The following is a 16,298-nucleotide window of genomic DNA, read 5'->3' on the forward strand; positions in this document are numbered from 1 at the left end:
CTGGAGCCTTTCCAGCTGACAACAGCATCTCTGCCCCTCCACCAATAGCAATGCACCACCACCCAGCACTGGAAGCAATGACATCATTTCTGACCAATGACAGCTCGGCAAAGGGATGCAGCTGCAGCCTTGGAGTGAGATAACTAATATCTAGAGAGATGGATGTGCATACGCACGCCCTGGCTGGGTCTACACTAGACTGAACCAGTAGCATAGCGCCCAACCTAAGTACCAACACTGCAACATCTCCACCATAGCTGTGCTGTCTTGGCTTCAGCTTTGCCCCACAGCTCCATGACTATCTGCTATTGCACTAACTGCTATTCCATAGTACAACTGCTATTCCCCCTAACATTTCAGAGCCCCCCCCCCCCCCCCCCCCCCGCCACACACACACATCCCACACTCATGTCTCATTGTTCCAATGGAACACAGCTGCTGTGAGAGGTCATGGTCATGGAGAGAGCTGACTTGTTATGTAGCTATGGGCAATCCCAAAAGAGGGCTTTGAATATCAGGACAGCGACCTTGAACTGGAGTCTGAGCCAGTGCAGAGAGTGGTGTACTTGAGTGATGTGTTCAGTGACCTATGTTACTAAACATACGGGGTGGTGTGTTCCGTACCAGTGGGTGCTCTTTCGGGATGCGTGGCTGCGTTCCTAGAGAGAATGGAGGAGTGAACTGTTGTTGTTTTTAGTATTAAAGACCAGCATGATTGATTGTGCTCATTACACAGACTTTCCCCAGATTCTGCTTTATTATACACCAACAAAAATTCAGGCCAGCTGCAATGGCAAAGCAGAATAACACAGTTACACGAACAATGGTAACTGAATATTTTACAGGTGCCTCTTGCCCATCTAACTGGGGATTCTAGTCCTCTTAGGTGACTTTGGCAAAGGGGTTCAGTACCTGAAGTGAGGGCTATGAAGGAGCTGGAGAGTAGGAGGTGCTCCAAAGAGCACTATTAACCTATATCTGGCAGGTGCCAGGGCCAGTTATTAGGTTCAATGTGATGCCTGAGTCCTTGAAAAGCTCTCATTAGAATTGCCTGGTCTCAGGTCTCCTTTCCCTCTCATTCCACATCTGCCTGGACCTGTCCAGTCTCTTAAAAGCAGGCGTTATTTTTACCTCCTTCCATCATTCACTCCAAGACCCTTCTCAGGTCCCTCTACGTGTCCCAAGTATTAGTTTTCCTTGCTTTTCCTGGTCCTTGGGCTTCTTAGCTGTTCCACCACGGATCGCGTCCTCCAGCCCCACATCTGTAGCAGGTGCTACAAAGAAAAAGAAGAGATGGAGTTGACAGCATCCCTGTGCAGAGGGTCTCAGCAAGGGACTCTCAGGCAATTCTTGAGTTCATGAGGAAATTGGGGTTACTCACATGGATCATATCAAAGGAACCACTCCCTGGATGGAGAGGCTAAAAAGTTCTGTGGGATTTGATGGAAACATGCATTACTCCTGCAACTGATTTGCATTTTCAGACACCGCTGCCGAGGATCTGGGGGTGAGGGGGAAATAAGGGCTAAGATTAATTCTCTCTGCTAGACTGATAAAAGGTATCTTGTGCCTGACAGCAGGAGGATATGTGGCGTAAGCTAACTCTCATGGCCTGTACTAGTTGTACATAGAAAATAAGCCCAGGACTGTCTTTTGTGCATTAGGTAGAAAGAAAAAAATGGGACTGTAGGTGGGTAAGAGAAACGTGTCTCTTATTGCCATGTCTGGCCTAGGTTGGAAAGAGAAAATGGAGTGTAAATGTCTTGGCTACAGGGCCCCCATATAATTCTTTTCAATAAAATTCTCTGATTCTCAGCCTCTCTCTGTCCCTTCTAGTCCAGCCGAATGGCATGGCTCAGCCAGGCGCCGAACTGGGCATTTTCACCCCGGCTGGAAGCTGGTCTACTACTGCAGGGGGATGCCAACCCTGGGGAACTAACCCGCCCATCTGGCTGACGGCATTTGGTGCTGTGCTGCACAGGGACGGGGGGTAGGGAAGCAGGGAGAGGAGGACCCCCCTGCCTTCTTCCAAGCAGTAATGGCAGCATTCCCAGGAACTTGGAAGACTGTCTCAGCCCCCATATAGCTTGGGCAGAAGGTTCTCTTCTCCTGCTGGGCCAGCATGGCTGCTGTGTTGGACTCCCTGAGCAGATCCTGGTAATGTCTGTGGCAGCTCCTAGTATTGTCTAGTTCTTCTGGCGTGACCGTTTCACCACCTCCTTCCTCCCCGCTGTGCTGTGAGCGGTCTCCATGCTCTCTGGTAGCATACTGTGTGGCATAGAAGGGCAAGTGCCAAGCACCTGGTCCAGCTACTTATGGAACAGGCATGTTCTCTACCCTGCACCAGATGTTCTGTTATTGTCCTGGTCCTTGTGCTGGACCGTAACTCTCTTGATCTCTTGGCATTGCTAACTGCTCTGGGTGATGCCCTTCTCAGCTAGTCAACCAGAATGCCCGGTTACACACCAGAGTGTTCCTATGACAGCATTCAGCTGGCCTTGGATCTCATCTTGCCAGCGCCTGCTTGTCGGCTCCTGGCCAGCTGGCAGCACGCTCATGGGAAGGCCTCCTCTGAGACGCGCTAGTGACTGAAGCGGAATCAAGCTGATTGCTGCTGAAGGAGTTGATTGCTGGGATAATGGCGCGTAACTCCACGGTGTGGACAGAGCTGGTTGTGCACATGGCTTCTGGCACACATGACCCCTGTGCAGAAGGCAGACCAGACAAGCAATTTAAGCAGCGACAGGTGCACTGTGGGAGAAGGAGGGCTGCATGCATCAACGATGCTCTCACACCAGCAATCCCCGTCCTTGCTGGCACTGCACACTGGAGGACCACGTGGCCTTATTCCAAGCATGTCTAATGCACATGGTGCACTGGTAGCACGCCTGCATGTGAATGTGCAGTGCGTCACAGGCGTGCGAAGGGGACTAAGTGGTGGCTAATGCAGCACACTCTAGTGTAGGCAAGGCCATCCAGGGACAGCTAGGGAATAAACAGTGCACAGCACAGGGCTGGAAAGCATGGCAGAGCCCCTGCAAGGGTGAGGATCTCTCCATCCAATCAGCAGGGTAGCTCAGGGTGCTCTCTGCTCACAAACATCCCCCCCATCCCTAATGCAAGAGTCTCCTGCTCATTCAACACGTTCCCTTTTTTCTGCTAGTTTAGCACCTGGCCATCAGCACTAATGCTGTCCTGGCCCCTGGCCAAATCCAGTCTTGGGGACAGTGGGTGCTGCTTGGCTGGGCTTGTTTGGTTTTGTTATCCTGCATATTTGCATATGTGGATGGTGAGGATTTGGGGAAAGCCCAGATGTACGATATTGGCTGGAACTGTCACTAATTTGGGCGGGGGGGAGAGAAACAAGTCCAAGACTAATCTATTTATTGCGGGCGTAACGTTGGAGGTCTTCAGGCTGACTAAGGCCAGTTTCTTATAAAACAGATTGAAATAGACCAGACTTACTCCTCTCATTTATTCCTTGCTTTTTAAAAAAAAATAGACTATTTCTGGATGATTGCTATTGAACATTGATATTGTGGTAGCGGCGGGTGGGGCACATGAAGGGGTTGACGGGGAGATGGCTGTAGGGGGAACTGATGCACGGAGAAGTGAGATTCCATGCTCCCACTCTATATGGGGTGAGCTGACTCTAGAAGCCTAACATACTGTGGTGCAGGACCCGCTGTATTCCCAGGAGGGAGGGCGGGGGGAAGCTTTCAGTGCATGGATGGAGTTGTGATGGGATCTTGGGGGCTCGGCTGCACGTGCCCACAGTCTATTGATTGTCTATTTAGATTAGTGGCAAAGGTTAAAGATCCTCCTAGAATCTCTCTGGCGAGAATGAGGTGTGTGCCTGAGGGGGTTGGAGAGAGATCTCTGGAGCAAGCTAATGGGGAGAGGGAAGGGCCAGTCTCCCAGCTAAATGATGCAATGACTAATTCTAGGCAGCAAACAGCTTTGAAAAAGCTCTTGCGGGCACTTTCTGACCCTCAGCCCTCTTGTTCCTCTGTGCATGCTGAGCTGGGATCACTCCCATATTACCCCCCCCATCTGGATTGCCCCCACTTCTCAATACATCTCCCTGTTATTTTCCAAGGTACCCCTGGGAAAGGGGGGGAAACTGAAGCAGGAATGAAACCGCCAGGAGAGCTGTTTTCCCCCACTTTGGGCAGCTCTGAGAGCGGCTGCATCAGCAGAGAAAAGAGGGGATGGATATAGCAGAATCACCAATTCCATCCCCACCCCCCTGAGCCCTCGCACTCTCAAGCACTAGTGACTTCAATAGGATCCCCCCACTGTGGGGAGTCCCACCCCAAACCCCCTCCGCTCCACCCCCTCTGTGTGGATCATGTACTGCCAGGTGGGCCCTGCAGGCTGCACGTGAGTCTACATCCTTCCGCTCCCTGCTTCCCCTTCAGCCCTAGAGGCTAGTTTGGGAGGTGTTTTATTGGGAGCTTTTGCTGCAGGGGAGGGAGCTGCCGTGAACAAGCTGCTGCCGCCACTCACACGGAGAGATGCTGGCTTCTCCGTGTCAGAGGATGGGGTTGTCATGGCAACAGTATCTGCTCAGGCCTAGGCCCCCTGGGAGGGAGCTGGACTTTGGCTGCATCCCCTGGCTACCATTCGTTGTTAAGAAAGTTCAGCCAGGTTGAATGGATTTGCCTGTGTGTTTAAGGACTTGAGGGCAGGAGCTTGCAGGATACCTGCTGCTCCCCCTCAAGTCAGTGGGAGTTCTGAGTGTTCTGAACCTCACAGGACTGGGCCCCAGTGCCGTCAGAGGAATTCACACCCAATGCCCCAGTCCAGTGGTAGAGACATGGGGTGCCAGGGCTCGAGGGCTCCAGAAGAGTGCAGGGCTCACCCCAGCACTCTGCTGCAGGTTCGCAAGAGCCACCAGCAGGTGAAAGAAGAAAGGGTCTGGTGTGTGGGATTTGGTTGGAGCCCATGCCAATGCAGCCAGTGCAAAGGATTCTGGGATATGTCAGGCGCAAGGTAGCCAACCCCATCTCTGCCTAGTATGCCACTGGGCAGTCCAGTACAGCTTCACAGAGCACACAGCATAGAGCTGAATGTGGAGCTGCTGTGAGCAGTCCAGATCCCTTGAAATCAATGGAGTTTCACCTGCTGGTGACAGATCTGGAGTTGGCCCCTTCTGGTCTTAGGCTGTATCTAGGATCCCCAAAATACTTGGTAACTGTTGTTTGAGTCTAGAGAGTTCAAATAAAATGTCAGACAGAGGAAAGGGAGAAGAGAGACTTTAAAACAGGAGGAAGGCTGGATGGAGCGAGAGAGAAGGCAGCTGTTCCAGAAGGCCACGGCTGCAGAGCAGAAGGCGCTTGCACCACAAGCACCTAGTGCATGCAGAGGTGGGCGTGGGGACAGAAAGAAAGTAAGTTCCTGTTGAGCACGGAGTGGGAAGTTCTGTGGGTTAGCTAGGGCAAGTCCAGGGAGGAGTTAAAAACAAGAAGGGCAGTTTTCAGGTTCCAGGACAAATGAACATAGTGCCAGCAGACCAGAGGATAGGAGGGTATAATCATGCGTCTGTGTACTTTCCCCAGCTACCTCAAGCCATAGAGAATGGGGTTGTAAGAGGAGATAAAAGCTTGGCTCGGGACTTCAGCAGAGGTGGCATACTGTACACGCAGGGAATGCCTGGGAGGTGATGACAGGCAGATTTGCGGATGGAAAGCTTGTGGTTTAGGATGATGCCTAGGTGGAAGGCACATGGGAGGTCTGATTGCCCAAGACAGAACAATCTGCTTGAGACAATTAGCTGAAGGAAGCTGGGAGGAAACCACAAGGTTTACTTGGTCAAGAGTGATGGGGAGGAATCATTAAAAGTGTCAAGAGATGGAGCGCCAAGTATCATCAGGGTAGAAATGGTTCAGGTTAAAAACAGAAAAAGGATTGAGGTGGTAGAGAGCAGGAGGAGGAAACGAACCTTCTGGGACTCTGCAGAGAAGGGATCTCCACCAGTGGAAGAGTTTGATAGGCAGGAGCAGATCCATGACCAGAGAGCACTTGATAGGGACTCAGGAGGAGGAGTCCTCGATGGTGACAAAGGCTTCCCTATGGTCCAGGATAGTGAGGCAGGAGAAAGCTCCATGAGCAGAAGAGAAGCCTCACTCACTGTAATGTGGCTTCCAGGCTCTGGCCAGAGTGAGAACAGCCCACCAGAGAGGTGGTTGGAGAGCTGAGACAGAGCCACGCTCTCTAGCATTCCTCTAAGAAAGGAGAGGGTGGATGGTGACAGATGTAAAAGAATGGGGGCGGAAACGGATAAAGGAGCTAACCTGCAGAGAAGGTCTGGAGAGCACATAGACCTGTGGCAACAGGAGGAGTGGAAGGGGAGCAGACAGGAAGGTGTTGGGCATGGAGGCAACGTTCTAACAAACCCAGGCCAGCTGTCATGCAAGTGCATGTCTGAAGCACTTACCTGTGGATGTGTGTGTGTGACCCTTTAATATCCTGCCAGCTGGACCATGGCTAGTGGTTTACTTCCAACTTTAGCCACCAAAGGCCTCAGTGAACTCTGCCAGTGCTGGGGCAGGGCAGCCCTTCTACCTTGTATCCAGATCAGAGACATAGGGGGAATAGAACCACAATTATTCCAAATCCCTATTGGTTTTAATGGGAATTTTGGCAGAGTAGGAACGCGAGAGCCTAGCCATAAATGGATGTGGCGATCACAGTTATTCGGTGTATTAGCAATTTGCATCACATAATCAAAACGGGTGACAAGGGGCTTCAAACCTCTAACCGATGGAGTGAGCCAAACTTTGCTGTCAGTTACACCCTGGATTGCAGTGCACTTACATCATTGTACCTGGGAATATGGGCCAGTAGGTATAATAAAGAGGAGGAAAAAGTGGAAATTAAGCAAAGGAAACTTTAATAGTGAGATGCTTGTATCTGCATTACAGATGAGGAAACTGAGGAGGCATGATTTGCCTGACGCGGTAATATGAGAATGGAACCCAGGAGTCGTAACGCCCAGGCCCCATTGCACTAGATAGTACTGCCTTCCAAAGAAGGGTGCTGAACATGTGTTACTGCCAAAGCCTTTGGCACCAATATTTCAGCACTGGCCCAGAACGTGGGACTAACACGAAGCTGCAGGACTGTGGGTCATGCCTGTATTAAGTGGTGCTCCAGGGTTCTTTCTATCCAAGAGAAGCCTGCATGAGTGTGTGTTGTGCAAAATAATGCAATGGGAGGGCCCCGTGGCACTGCAGCTGCACAGGTGTAAATCCAGAGCAGCTCTTTTGAGATGCTGCGCTGGTATAGTGGAGAGCCTAGCCTGTTCCTCGCAGGAAACAGGCTCCGAGGTCTGGGCTTGTGTACGTGAGTGCATGTCCGGCTGTGATTATGGAGCTCCACTGTGCATTTGTGACTGGGCATCCTCTGGGAATCCCGTCATCGCTCCGGGACGCGGAGTCTGAGCAGGGTGGTCTTGGGCCCGAGTCCCAGCTTCAGCTGATCTGAGACATTACGTCATTCCCTTGTGTCTCTCTAGGGGGCGGGGGAGGGGAGGATTGGATGTTTTAGGCTCAGGTGCATGAGTGTTAGTAAAAAGCTCATTTTTATGCAAAAGATTTCCTTTAAATCTGTCATTATTATTCATGATACTAGCAGGCTAACAGAGTGGAGTTAACCCTTTGGTGGATTGGTCTCTTGTGTTACTCCTACATGATCCATCCTTAACCACAGGGTGAGCTTTCCCCAACAGTGCACTGATTACAAATCAGACAAAGTGGCTTTTTTAAATTTTAGTTGCCCTGGCCCAGACTCAACCCCTCCCCGCATTTCAAATCCTGACCACAATGCCGCTCACTTCTCTGGCCTCCCGCTGGGAGATATCATCCAAATATGCTGATTATTCCAACCTCACAGTTGTGTGCATGGGGGGTGGGGGACAGCTGAAATGCTGAATAGCTTTGCAAAGAAAAAGCATCTCTTTACATCTAGAGAAAGGCTCTAATACTATCCTACACATGAGCCTGCAGAAACTACATCAATCTACACACAGCGTGGGGAGTAGGGGGATGGCTGGGGGAACAGGGCAGACTCGACCCAGTAACAGACAGTGCTTTTATAATGGAAAGCTGGTTGCAACCTAGCAGCTTGGTGGCAGTCAAACTACTTTCCAGTATAAATTACAAGATAAGCTGCTCCAACCAGGGAAGAAGGATGGTCCGCTAAAGACCTGCCTTGAAGTCCTGGTTCCGACACAGACACTTGAAGTGACTTGGCCCAAGCCACACATCTATGAGGCCCTGCATTTTTAGTATTTACCCATTTTTCTCTGAAGAGTTCCCAGGTTTTGGTGGAGGTGGGAAAATCAGTATTGGGGATTTACCAATTTTCACCTGAATTTTGGGTAAGCCAGGACCGAGCTTCCTCCTTGCAGAGTTCCCACAGCTGCTGTGAAGGGGGGGGAGCTAGATGGGCAAAGAGCCAGCTCCCAGCAGCCCACACCTCCCGACTGCTGCAGCAAAAGGGAGCACTCTCCTGCTAACTCGTGAGCACGAGGCATGCGCCCCCCCCCTTTTTTAAAATCAATTTTCACTCAATTTAAGTTTTGGAATAAACACTGAGAAAGCTCCAGGAAGTATTTTACAAAATCAAAAAAAAAGCCAAGGGCCTTACACAGCTGCTCTGTGCCTTGATTCCCCATCTATACATGGGGATAATATCTCTGTGACAAGGCAACCCCTCCCCAGAGCACCCTCCAAAGTCATGCGTCTGCCTCAGTTTCCCCATGGTCCAACCATAAAAAGGAACACAGTCTCCTGCTGTCCAATACAAAGTCCCATCTTTGGGCATAATTGATGTAGATGTACAATAGTCCACAGAACTGCTATGGTAAAACTGTTCTCCCACTTCCCACAGTAAAACATACAAAGGTAGTGAGATTTTTCCATTCCTAGGGATCTCACTTCCAGGTCACCCAGCAGCACTTGGTTCCCTCCCAGTCCCTTTCGGCCCTTGTTCCAGAGCTCCACTCTCTAGACCATCCACATGAAAATCACTGTCTCTTGACTTTGACCCAAACACCAGCCAGCAATTCAGCCCTTTTCAGCTTCCCCTCATTGGCTCTCCAGCTCAGGAAGGTCGGCAGGCTAGCCCCTTTCCTGACATGCTTAGGTAGGTCTCACCTGCCCCTTTCACTTTGTGCTCACAGGCAGCTGGGGGACTCTCCAGATCTTTCCTCCCCTCTAGGTCCCAGCCAGACATCCTCTTAAGCCCAGTTAGGGATTGGCTTATCAGTCACAGGTGAGTTGGCCTCTTCCTTCTGAAAGGACCAGTCTCACCCTGCGACAGCCGCTTTATTTCCTAGGGACAACATCCATTAATGTGTGAAGAGCTCAGATACTATGGTGAAGAGGGCCAGATAGATAACACTAAATACTTACTTCTGCAACAGCAATACAGATAGACAGAGCACGATGAAGAATGGGAAGTGAATTCTGCTACATAAATATCTCAGGGCACAATAGCCCTGTGCAGCCACATTAACTGTAAGCACAACAGACATATTGCGAGGAGATGTCACCCTGTTAGAAACAGAGGGAAGTTTTGTACCATTTTGGTTGTTATCCCACGGATGAGAAAAAATCAAACCCATCCCTCTTGCCTCTCGACAGCTGTCTTACGTAGCCATCTCCATATTGTTCATGGCAACATGCGAGTGCCAGGGGTGCGGAGATAGTAAGTGTGCGCATCTCCCATGTGTGCAGCCCAGAAAAATTAGTCCTGAACAAGCCAGAAGAGTAAGGGTTTGACCCGGTCCAAAACCTTCTGGCGGATCAAATTCCCAGCCCCCCCTTAGAAATAAAGGCTCATTCACCCGATCAGCCATGACTGAGCTGGCAAATATTGTAGGAGTGAGTGCGGTAGCCCAGTTCAGGCATAGGGTATAGAATTGCATTGTGAGGGGGTCCTGCAGTGATGATGCACTAGAAACAGAGGGAGTGCACTGTACACACAGCCTGATTCAACCGGCATTGAGGACTGTGCCGTAGTCACCTGCAGCTTGCTGCAGACAGGATCGCTGGCTCTGACTTTTCTTCCTCCAGCAGCTCTGCCTTCAGTTGCACTGGTGTCATTGGCTCCTGGCCTGCTGGGACTCTGACAGACAGAAATACCCAGTGATGTCATACAGTTTGGTGGCAGAGTAGGGAGGGCAGAGAGGAGGCTGTGTCCAGTGGGACTGTTCATCCACTGCAGGGGAGTTGCAGGTGCTTTGATTCAGAGAAGCATATGCTGCCCGAGTGGAGGAACGGGGGCATCAATACATCTCTCCTCCCCGAAGCGTGTGTGTGAACAAACACATACGCAATCAATCCAGGAAGAAAAGCAGTGAAGCAGCACAGCCAGCCCCAGGGGATGTGCAGATTGAAGGGCTCCTCACAAGAGCCTTCTCGTGAAACCAGCTGTCATCTCGGGATCCACTACAGACAGCACATCCATGCACCTCCCTGTGCACCCGGTGACGGGATCATTTTGCAGCTCATGTTAGCTGACAGTTCTCTTTACGCATTATCCCCCTTCCCCTACCACAAGCCCTGATCCTCTGTTGGTGACAGGCCGTCCAAACCATCCTTACACTGCTGCTATCTGTAACTTGGTGTCGGTGGATCTCTGCTGTGCGGTGGCAGCTCTGTATTTGAGGGGATCCCTCTACAGCTGGTGGGGCTTGTATCTCCTTGGAGTGTCTTGTGTGTCTAGGATAGGCCCTCTCCTCAGGCCAAGGGCAACTCCTTGGGTGCTGGTTGTGTTCTCTGGGCTCTTGGCGTGTCTAAAGGAACAGAGTGGTGGCTGATGTGCACTTGTGCTCTTTCCAGTTCTCCAAGGAGAAGTACATCCTTGACTCTTCGCCGGAGAAGCTTCATAAGGAGCTGGAGGAGGAGCTGAAACTGAGCAGCACGGACCTGCGCAGCCATGTGTGGTACCACGGGCGCATCCCCCGAGAGGTGAGGGGGAGCTGAGCTGCTGCTGGAAGCCCCTAGCCTTGGCTGCCTGCCCTGGAGAATCCAGGCTGGCCTCAAGTGCAGCAAGAGACACCTTAAGGCCCATCTTTGCAGGGGGGCTTTGAACTCAACACCTTGCCCAGTCTGCCACTCTGGCAGCAGGAATGGAAGGAGAGGGCAGGACGCTCTCGTCCCCTGCACTGGGACACCTCATGGCTTGATTTCCCCTTCAGGCAGCCTTTCCACTCCACCGGGAAAGGGTCACTGGTCAGTCTGCATTGCCTCCGTGGATCTGTGCTGCAGGGAACACTGCCTGGCCATGTGGTCATGGGACCATTCTGAGCAGCACTTGGGGGGCACAAGCAGTTCCCTTGAACCCTGATGATACAAATACCCCCACCCCCTTTAAGTGTCCCCTCAGCTCCTGTCTCTCCACTCACTCGAGCGGACATGGAACCACCCTCTCTCCCTTTCCCTGCCCCTCCCCTATAGTCTTTAGATCTAGCTTGGGGCAGGCGGGGAGATAAGTGCTTGGAGGAGGAACTCAAGTTAGAACTGCACAGGTGCCCTACAAGACAATCCTGCTCTGTTCTGGGGTGGGCACAAAGGGATGTGGGTGTTGCAACACTCAGCATTGGCATAACTTTTAGGTGCCTAGAAAAAAAATTACAAAAAGGACCCTGTGATCCACAAGTTTGGCGCCTAGGCTCCCTATGCAGTAACAAGGGGAGGGACACCTTACAAGGCCATCCATAAAAGCCAGCATGCTAGGCAGGGAGTCGTCTGAGCTTGCCAATGGGAGATCCCGACCAGAGGGCTGTGTGCTAAGCCCCGCCCCTCTGTCGGAGATCGGGACTGCAGGGAGCACCTATCTATGCTGGTGATCCACGAATGGGAACCCATCGCCTGGAGCCGGATGGCTTCAGCACCTAAGTGGTTTCTTGCAGGAATGAATTAGGTGCCTTCCTTGCTCCACACGCAAATGGCTGGAGGAAGAGAAGCCACCACCCACCTTATAACTTTTAGCCCAGAGCAAAGAGTGATTGGAGTAGGGAGATTGGCCCTTGGGTCTCCCACCTCCCAGGTCCGTGCCTGGGCTATAGGCAGCCTCTCTCTGGCCCAAAGACGGTTTCAGTCATTATCCACAGTAGAATGGTCATTAGGCGAGAGAGAGAGAGTGTGAGTGACTCTGCAGCCCAGTGGTTAGGGTGATGGGGTCCAGCCCCCCCTGCTCTGATCACTCTTCATTATTTATCCCCCATGGAACAGCTTCAACAGGAGATACTGAGAGCGCCCCACATCAGAATATCCACTAGCTCACTGTTAGAGTGATTGCGTGAGAGGGGGGAGACCCCTGTTCAGAGCCTGCCTCCCTCTCACCTAAGTGGCAGGGGAGAAATTGAATCACTCAGGTGAGTGATCGAACCACTGGTCTAAAAATTAGAAGGTAGGCACCACCCCCATCCCCTCATCTGGCCAGATTTTGAATGGAACCTGATTCAGTAGGCATGCCGAGAGGCCACCTACTGGATCGGGCCCCGCACACGACTTAGGCAGACAGACGCCTGTCTTCCACTGGTTTGGGATTCCCTCTGGACTTAGGGGGCAGATGGGTGTCTAGAGGTCTAGAGGGAGGCAGCAGTGCACATGTCCAGAGGCAGAAACCAGGTGCCAAGGGAACTTTTACCCTGAAAACGTAGGCACTGAGGGAGTTTAGGCTCCTACAGGTTTCAGTGAGTTTTGTGGATCTCAGCGGAGCCTAAAACTGGGGCTTAGGGCCCACCACGAATCTGGCCCCAGTTCTGTGTCCTGGAGGGTCTCTTCCCACCCCAAAGTTTCAGGGGATGGGACAGAGATTCCAGCTCATGCGACAAGGAACATTTTGAGAAGGAAGTTAGCAGAGCTCCCCAAGCTCCGTGCAGCCATGTGAGAGGCCTGGATCAGGGGCCTAATTCACCACTGCCGTACACCTGGTGGAATCACCTACCCCAGTGCAACGTGGTGCAAAACGCGACCCAGTCGGAACTGCAGCACTTCACACCAACTCTGCACTGGTGTAAATGACTGTATAAGGTGCAGGGCAGGGGAGAATCGGGACCCAGGGTTGGGCCTAGGCTAGTGCCATCTCCCTCTTTCTCACCATGCGCCTAAGTCTTCTCCATTCCCTCCAGGATGAATTTATTTCGTGATCCAAACACCACCTGCCACTCCCCCCGCCCCGCCCTCCTCCCCAAGTCCCTGGATCCCTCTCCCTGGCTGACACCGGTCCCCCACCCAGGTTCTGGAAAGTTGCTTGTGGTGGTGCCCACCCAATATCTCACTTGGTACAAGGCCCTGCTGACCCCAGGGCCGGCCCCACCCAGAGCAGGGGAGGTCTGATAGTCTCCACCTTACGCCCCCAGGTGTCGGAGAGCCTGGTCCAGAGGAACGGGGACTTCCTGATCCGTGACTCGCTCACCAGCCTTGGGGACTACGTGCTGACGTGCCGCTGGAGGAATGAGCCGCTGCACTTCAAGATCAACAAGGTGATGGTGAAGTCCAGCGACGGCCGCACACACATCCAGTACCTGTTCGAGCAGGAGAGCTTCGACAACGTGCCCGCCCTGGTGCGCTTCTACGTGGGGAACCGCAAAGCTGTCTCCGAGCAGAGCGGCGCCATCATCTACTGCCCCATCAACCGCACCTTTCCGCTGCGCTACCTGGAAGCCAGCTACGGACTAGCCAATGGGAAGCACAGCGGGCCCCACAGCCCTGCCAGCCAGAAAGGGGGGCACATAAAGAGGCGGAGCATCACCATGACAGACGGATTAACAGCCGACAAGATCACCAGGGGCGAGGGGTGCCCAACCAGGTAATGAGATAAGTGAAAGGTAGAACAGTAAGGGTCTCAGAGGGCCTTGGCATCTCACCACATCCCTGGGATTATCTCCATTTGGGGAGACTGGCACCAAGAGGGGAAATGACTAGGCACCGATCACACAGCAAATCAATGGCAGAGCCCAGACTAGAACCCAGGAATCCCGACTCGTAGTCCCCAGCCTGCAACTCACTGGACAACACACCAGCAACAATCAGCAACCAGCTGCATTCCTCACTAAGAGCCACAGAGCACTTTGTGATAACACCCCTCGGCGTCACCAATGAGTCAGATCGGTTAAAGCTGCAGCAAGCGTGTACAAGACACCCGATCAGCTTGATAGGGTTATACATTCCTCCAATTTCATTTTATTGGATCTTAAAAAAAAAAAAAAATACCCCGGCCTTGCCAAGCACGCCAGAGATGGGAAATGGAAAGAATTGTCAAACTCTCACTTACTCTTCACTGCCCATTTCTGCCATCTGTTCAGCTTAGGCAGTGACACCAAAACGAGTCATTTCTCCTGCACTGTCCCCATGCTGTGGGGTTTGGGTTACCAGCCCTCTATGGGGAGGGTGGGGACAGGCTAGGGAGAGGAGAATGTTTAAATCCAAACAAACTGCTGTCACTGACAGTTAATACACCAATTGCGCAAACATTTCTCTTCTTACTTTGGGCTACAAAACTTAAGCGCTGGGCCTGAATTAGCTGACTGCGATCCTTCAAATACTGAAGTGTCCTGAGCATTTCCTAGAGAATCAAGGCCTGGTTTCCAGAGGTGCTGAACAGCTGCAGCTCCCATTGACTTCAGCTAGAGATGCATGTGCTCAGCACTCTTGAAAAACCCATCCCCACAGACTGGACTTTTCAGCAGAGCTTCCCCACCCACATACTTCTGAAAGTCTGGCTACTTGTGCTGGTGTGTAAATGGGAGCTGAGCTCTCCTGAAAATCAAGTCATAGGTGCCCTCTCCTGGGGTGTGGGTATACTACCCCAGCCACCCCTGAAGCCTGGGGACCAAATTCACTGCCAGCGCAAACGGACACAAGTTCACTGACTTTCATACAGTTGCACGCATTTACACTGTGAATTTGTCCCTTGGCATCCACCCTGGAGCGTCTACAGGAGCCGTGTGTTTTAGAGGGATCAGTGACTTGACCTATTTTTACCCCACCCCCAGCGTATCCTTACCGCATCACCGAGACGTCATCCGGAATTGCGCAGTCAGCGTGGACCAAATCCAAGATCTCCATTCCCCAATGTCTCCCATCTCCGAGAGCCCACTGTCTCCGGCCTACAGCACTGGTAGGAATCCCTCAGCCCCCTAGAAAGCAGTCGTACACAGACTCAGATGTGCATTATCCATAGTATGAAGAGAGGAATTGGGGAAAGAGGGCAGGGATTTAGCATGGGGTGACACCAGAGGCTCAGGTATGCCAACTGGGCCGGGCTGCTACTAGATAGACACTGGCCCTGTGGCACATAACGCTGGCCTCTATATGCTTAGTACGGATCTTGTCAGTGAGTCAGGATTCACCCCTTCCTCAGCCCTAGTGGCCAGGTGCCACACTACAGATACTGCCTCAGTTTCCACACCTTGAGTTTGTAAGTCCAAAACAATCTTGTATCAAAGAATGACTAATCAACAGAAAACATGTCCCAAATAAACTTCCAATTTGGGTCTCAGATGCCACTCCTAGCTCTGTTGTTGGGGTGCCCTCTCTTGCAGTCTCTGGATCTTCCCTAGATAAAATGTTTCCTGGAAGCTGGGGTACTGTTCTCACCAGTCCTTCAGTTCTCTTTACATAAATAACCCTCAGTCCTCCTCTCTGGAGCTCAGGGTACTGCTATCATCAGGACTTTTTCCCCCATCTCTCCTACCTGGCACTGGGGTTCAGTTCTCAACAGTCCTTCCCATAACTGGTTTAGGAAGCACTCCCCTTGTGCATTGTTGGGATCTCCTCTCTCCAAAAGCTCTCTGTCCCCAACTGATCACCATACTGATTCCTCTCCAACTGAGTTCTGCTGACCTTTTTATTAAAGTCAGGTACTTACCTATCAGATAAGCACTAACCAGCCAGCTGGATGATCAGTTAGCCCCTGGGCAATCAATTAGCCCTAAGGCTGGCTCACCAGCTTTAGTCCCAGGTAAACTGCCCCCAGTTCCCTCCAAAAGGCCTGTCACCCCATGACAGATCTCTTTCCTACAACTCTACTTGCCTGCTGCATCACATATTGCTAATGAAACACCAACTGTCTATAATAACCCCTCTTCAGATTAAGGGAAAACATTGAGAGAGAGTGAAAGTCCAGTAGAGAGAGCAGTGTGAGAATCTCCTATGTAACAGGCTGCAGCCACTCGAACACAATGGCTGCTGTCTTTGCACAGAGGCAGATCTTAGAAACTTAAAGGAATAGTACACAGAAAACAAGGGCCTCAATCTTTCCTAACTACCTACACCACG

General features: G+C 51.7%; 1 protein-coding gene and 1 long non-coding RNA gene across 4 annotated transcripts in view; one reads left to right on the forward strand and one right to left on the reverse strand.

Moving 5' to 3' along the window:
- SH2D3C (SH2 domain containing 3C) overlaps positions 1-16,298 on the forward strand; it is a 54,254-nt gene that overhangs the window by 28,987 nt on the left and 8,969 nt on the right. For all 3 annotated transcript variants that reach the window (XM_037879971.2, XM_027819750.3, XM_037879972.2), the window contains 3 exons: positions 10,851-10,979; positions 13,379-13,827; positions 15,014-15,138. In XM_037879971.2, coding sequence (XP_037735899.1) covers positions 10,851-10,979; positions 13,379-13,827; positions 15,014-15,138 — 703 coding nt within the window. The remainder of the gene's footprint in view (positions 1-10,850; positions 10,980-13,378; positions 13,828-15,013; positions 15,139-16,298) is intronic.
- Positions 391-15,929, reverse strand: LOC122463145. Its single transcript, XR_006286207.1, has 4 exons — positions 15,715-15,929; positions 15,025-15,157; positions 1,382-1,501; positions 391-1,274 (listed from the first exon to the last, which is right to left on the reverse strand). It is a non-coding gene; the product is annotated as an uncharacterized LOC122463145 (long non-coding RNA).

The sequence above is a fragment of the Chelonia mydas genome, chromosome 16, assembly GCF_015237465.2.
Source record: "Chelonia mydas isolate rCheMyd1 chromosome 16, rCheMyd1.pri.v2, whole genome shotgun sequence".
In the NCBI taxonomy this organism is placed as follows: domain Eukaryota; kingdom Metazoa; phylum Chordata; order Testudines; family Cheloniidae; genus Chelonia; species Chelonia mydas.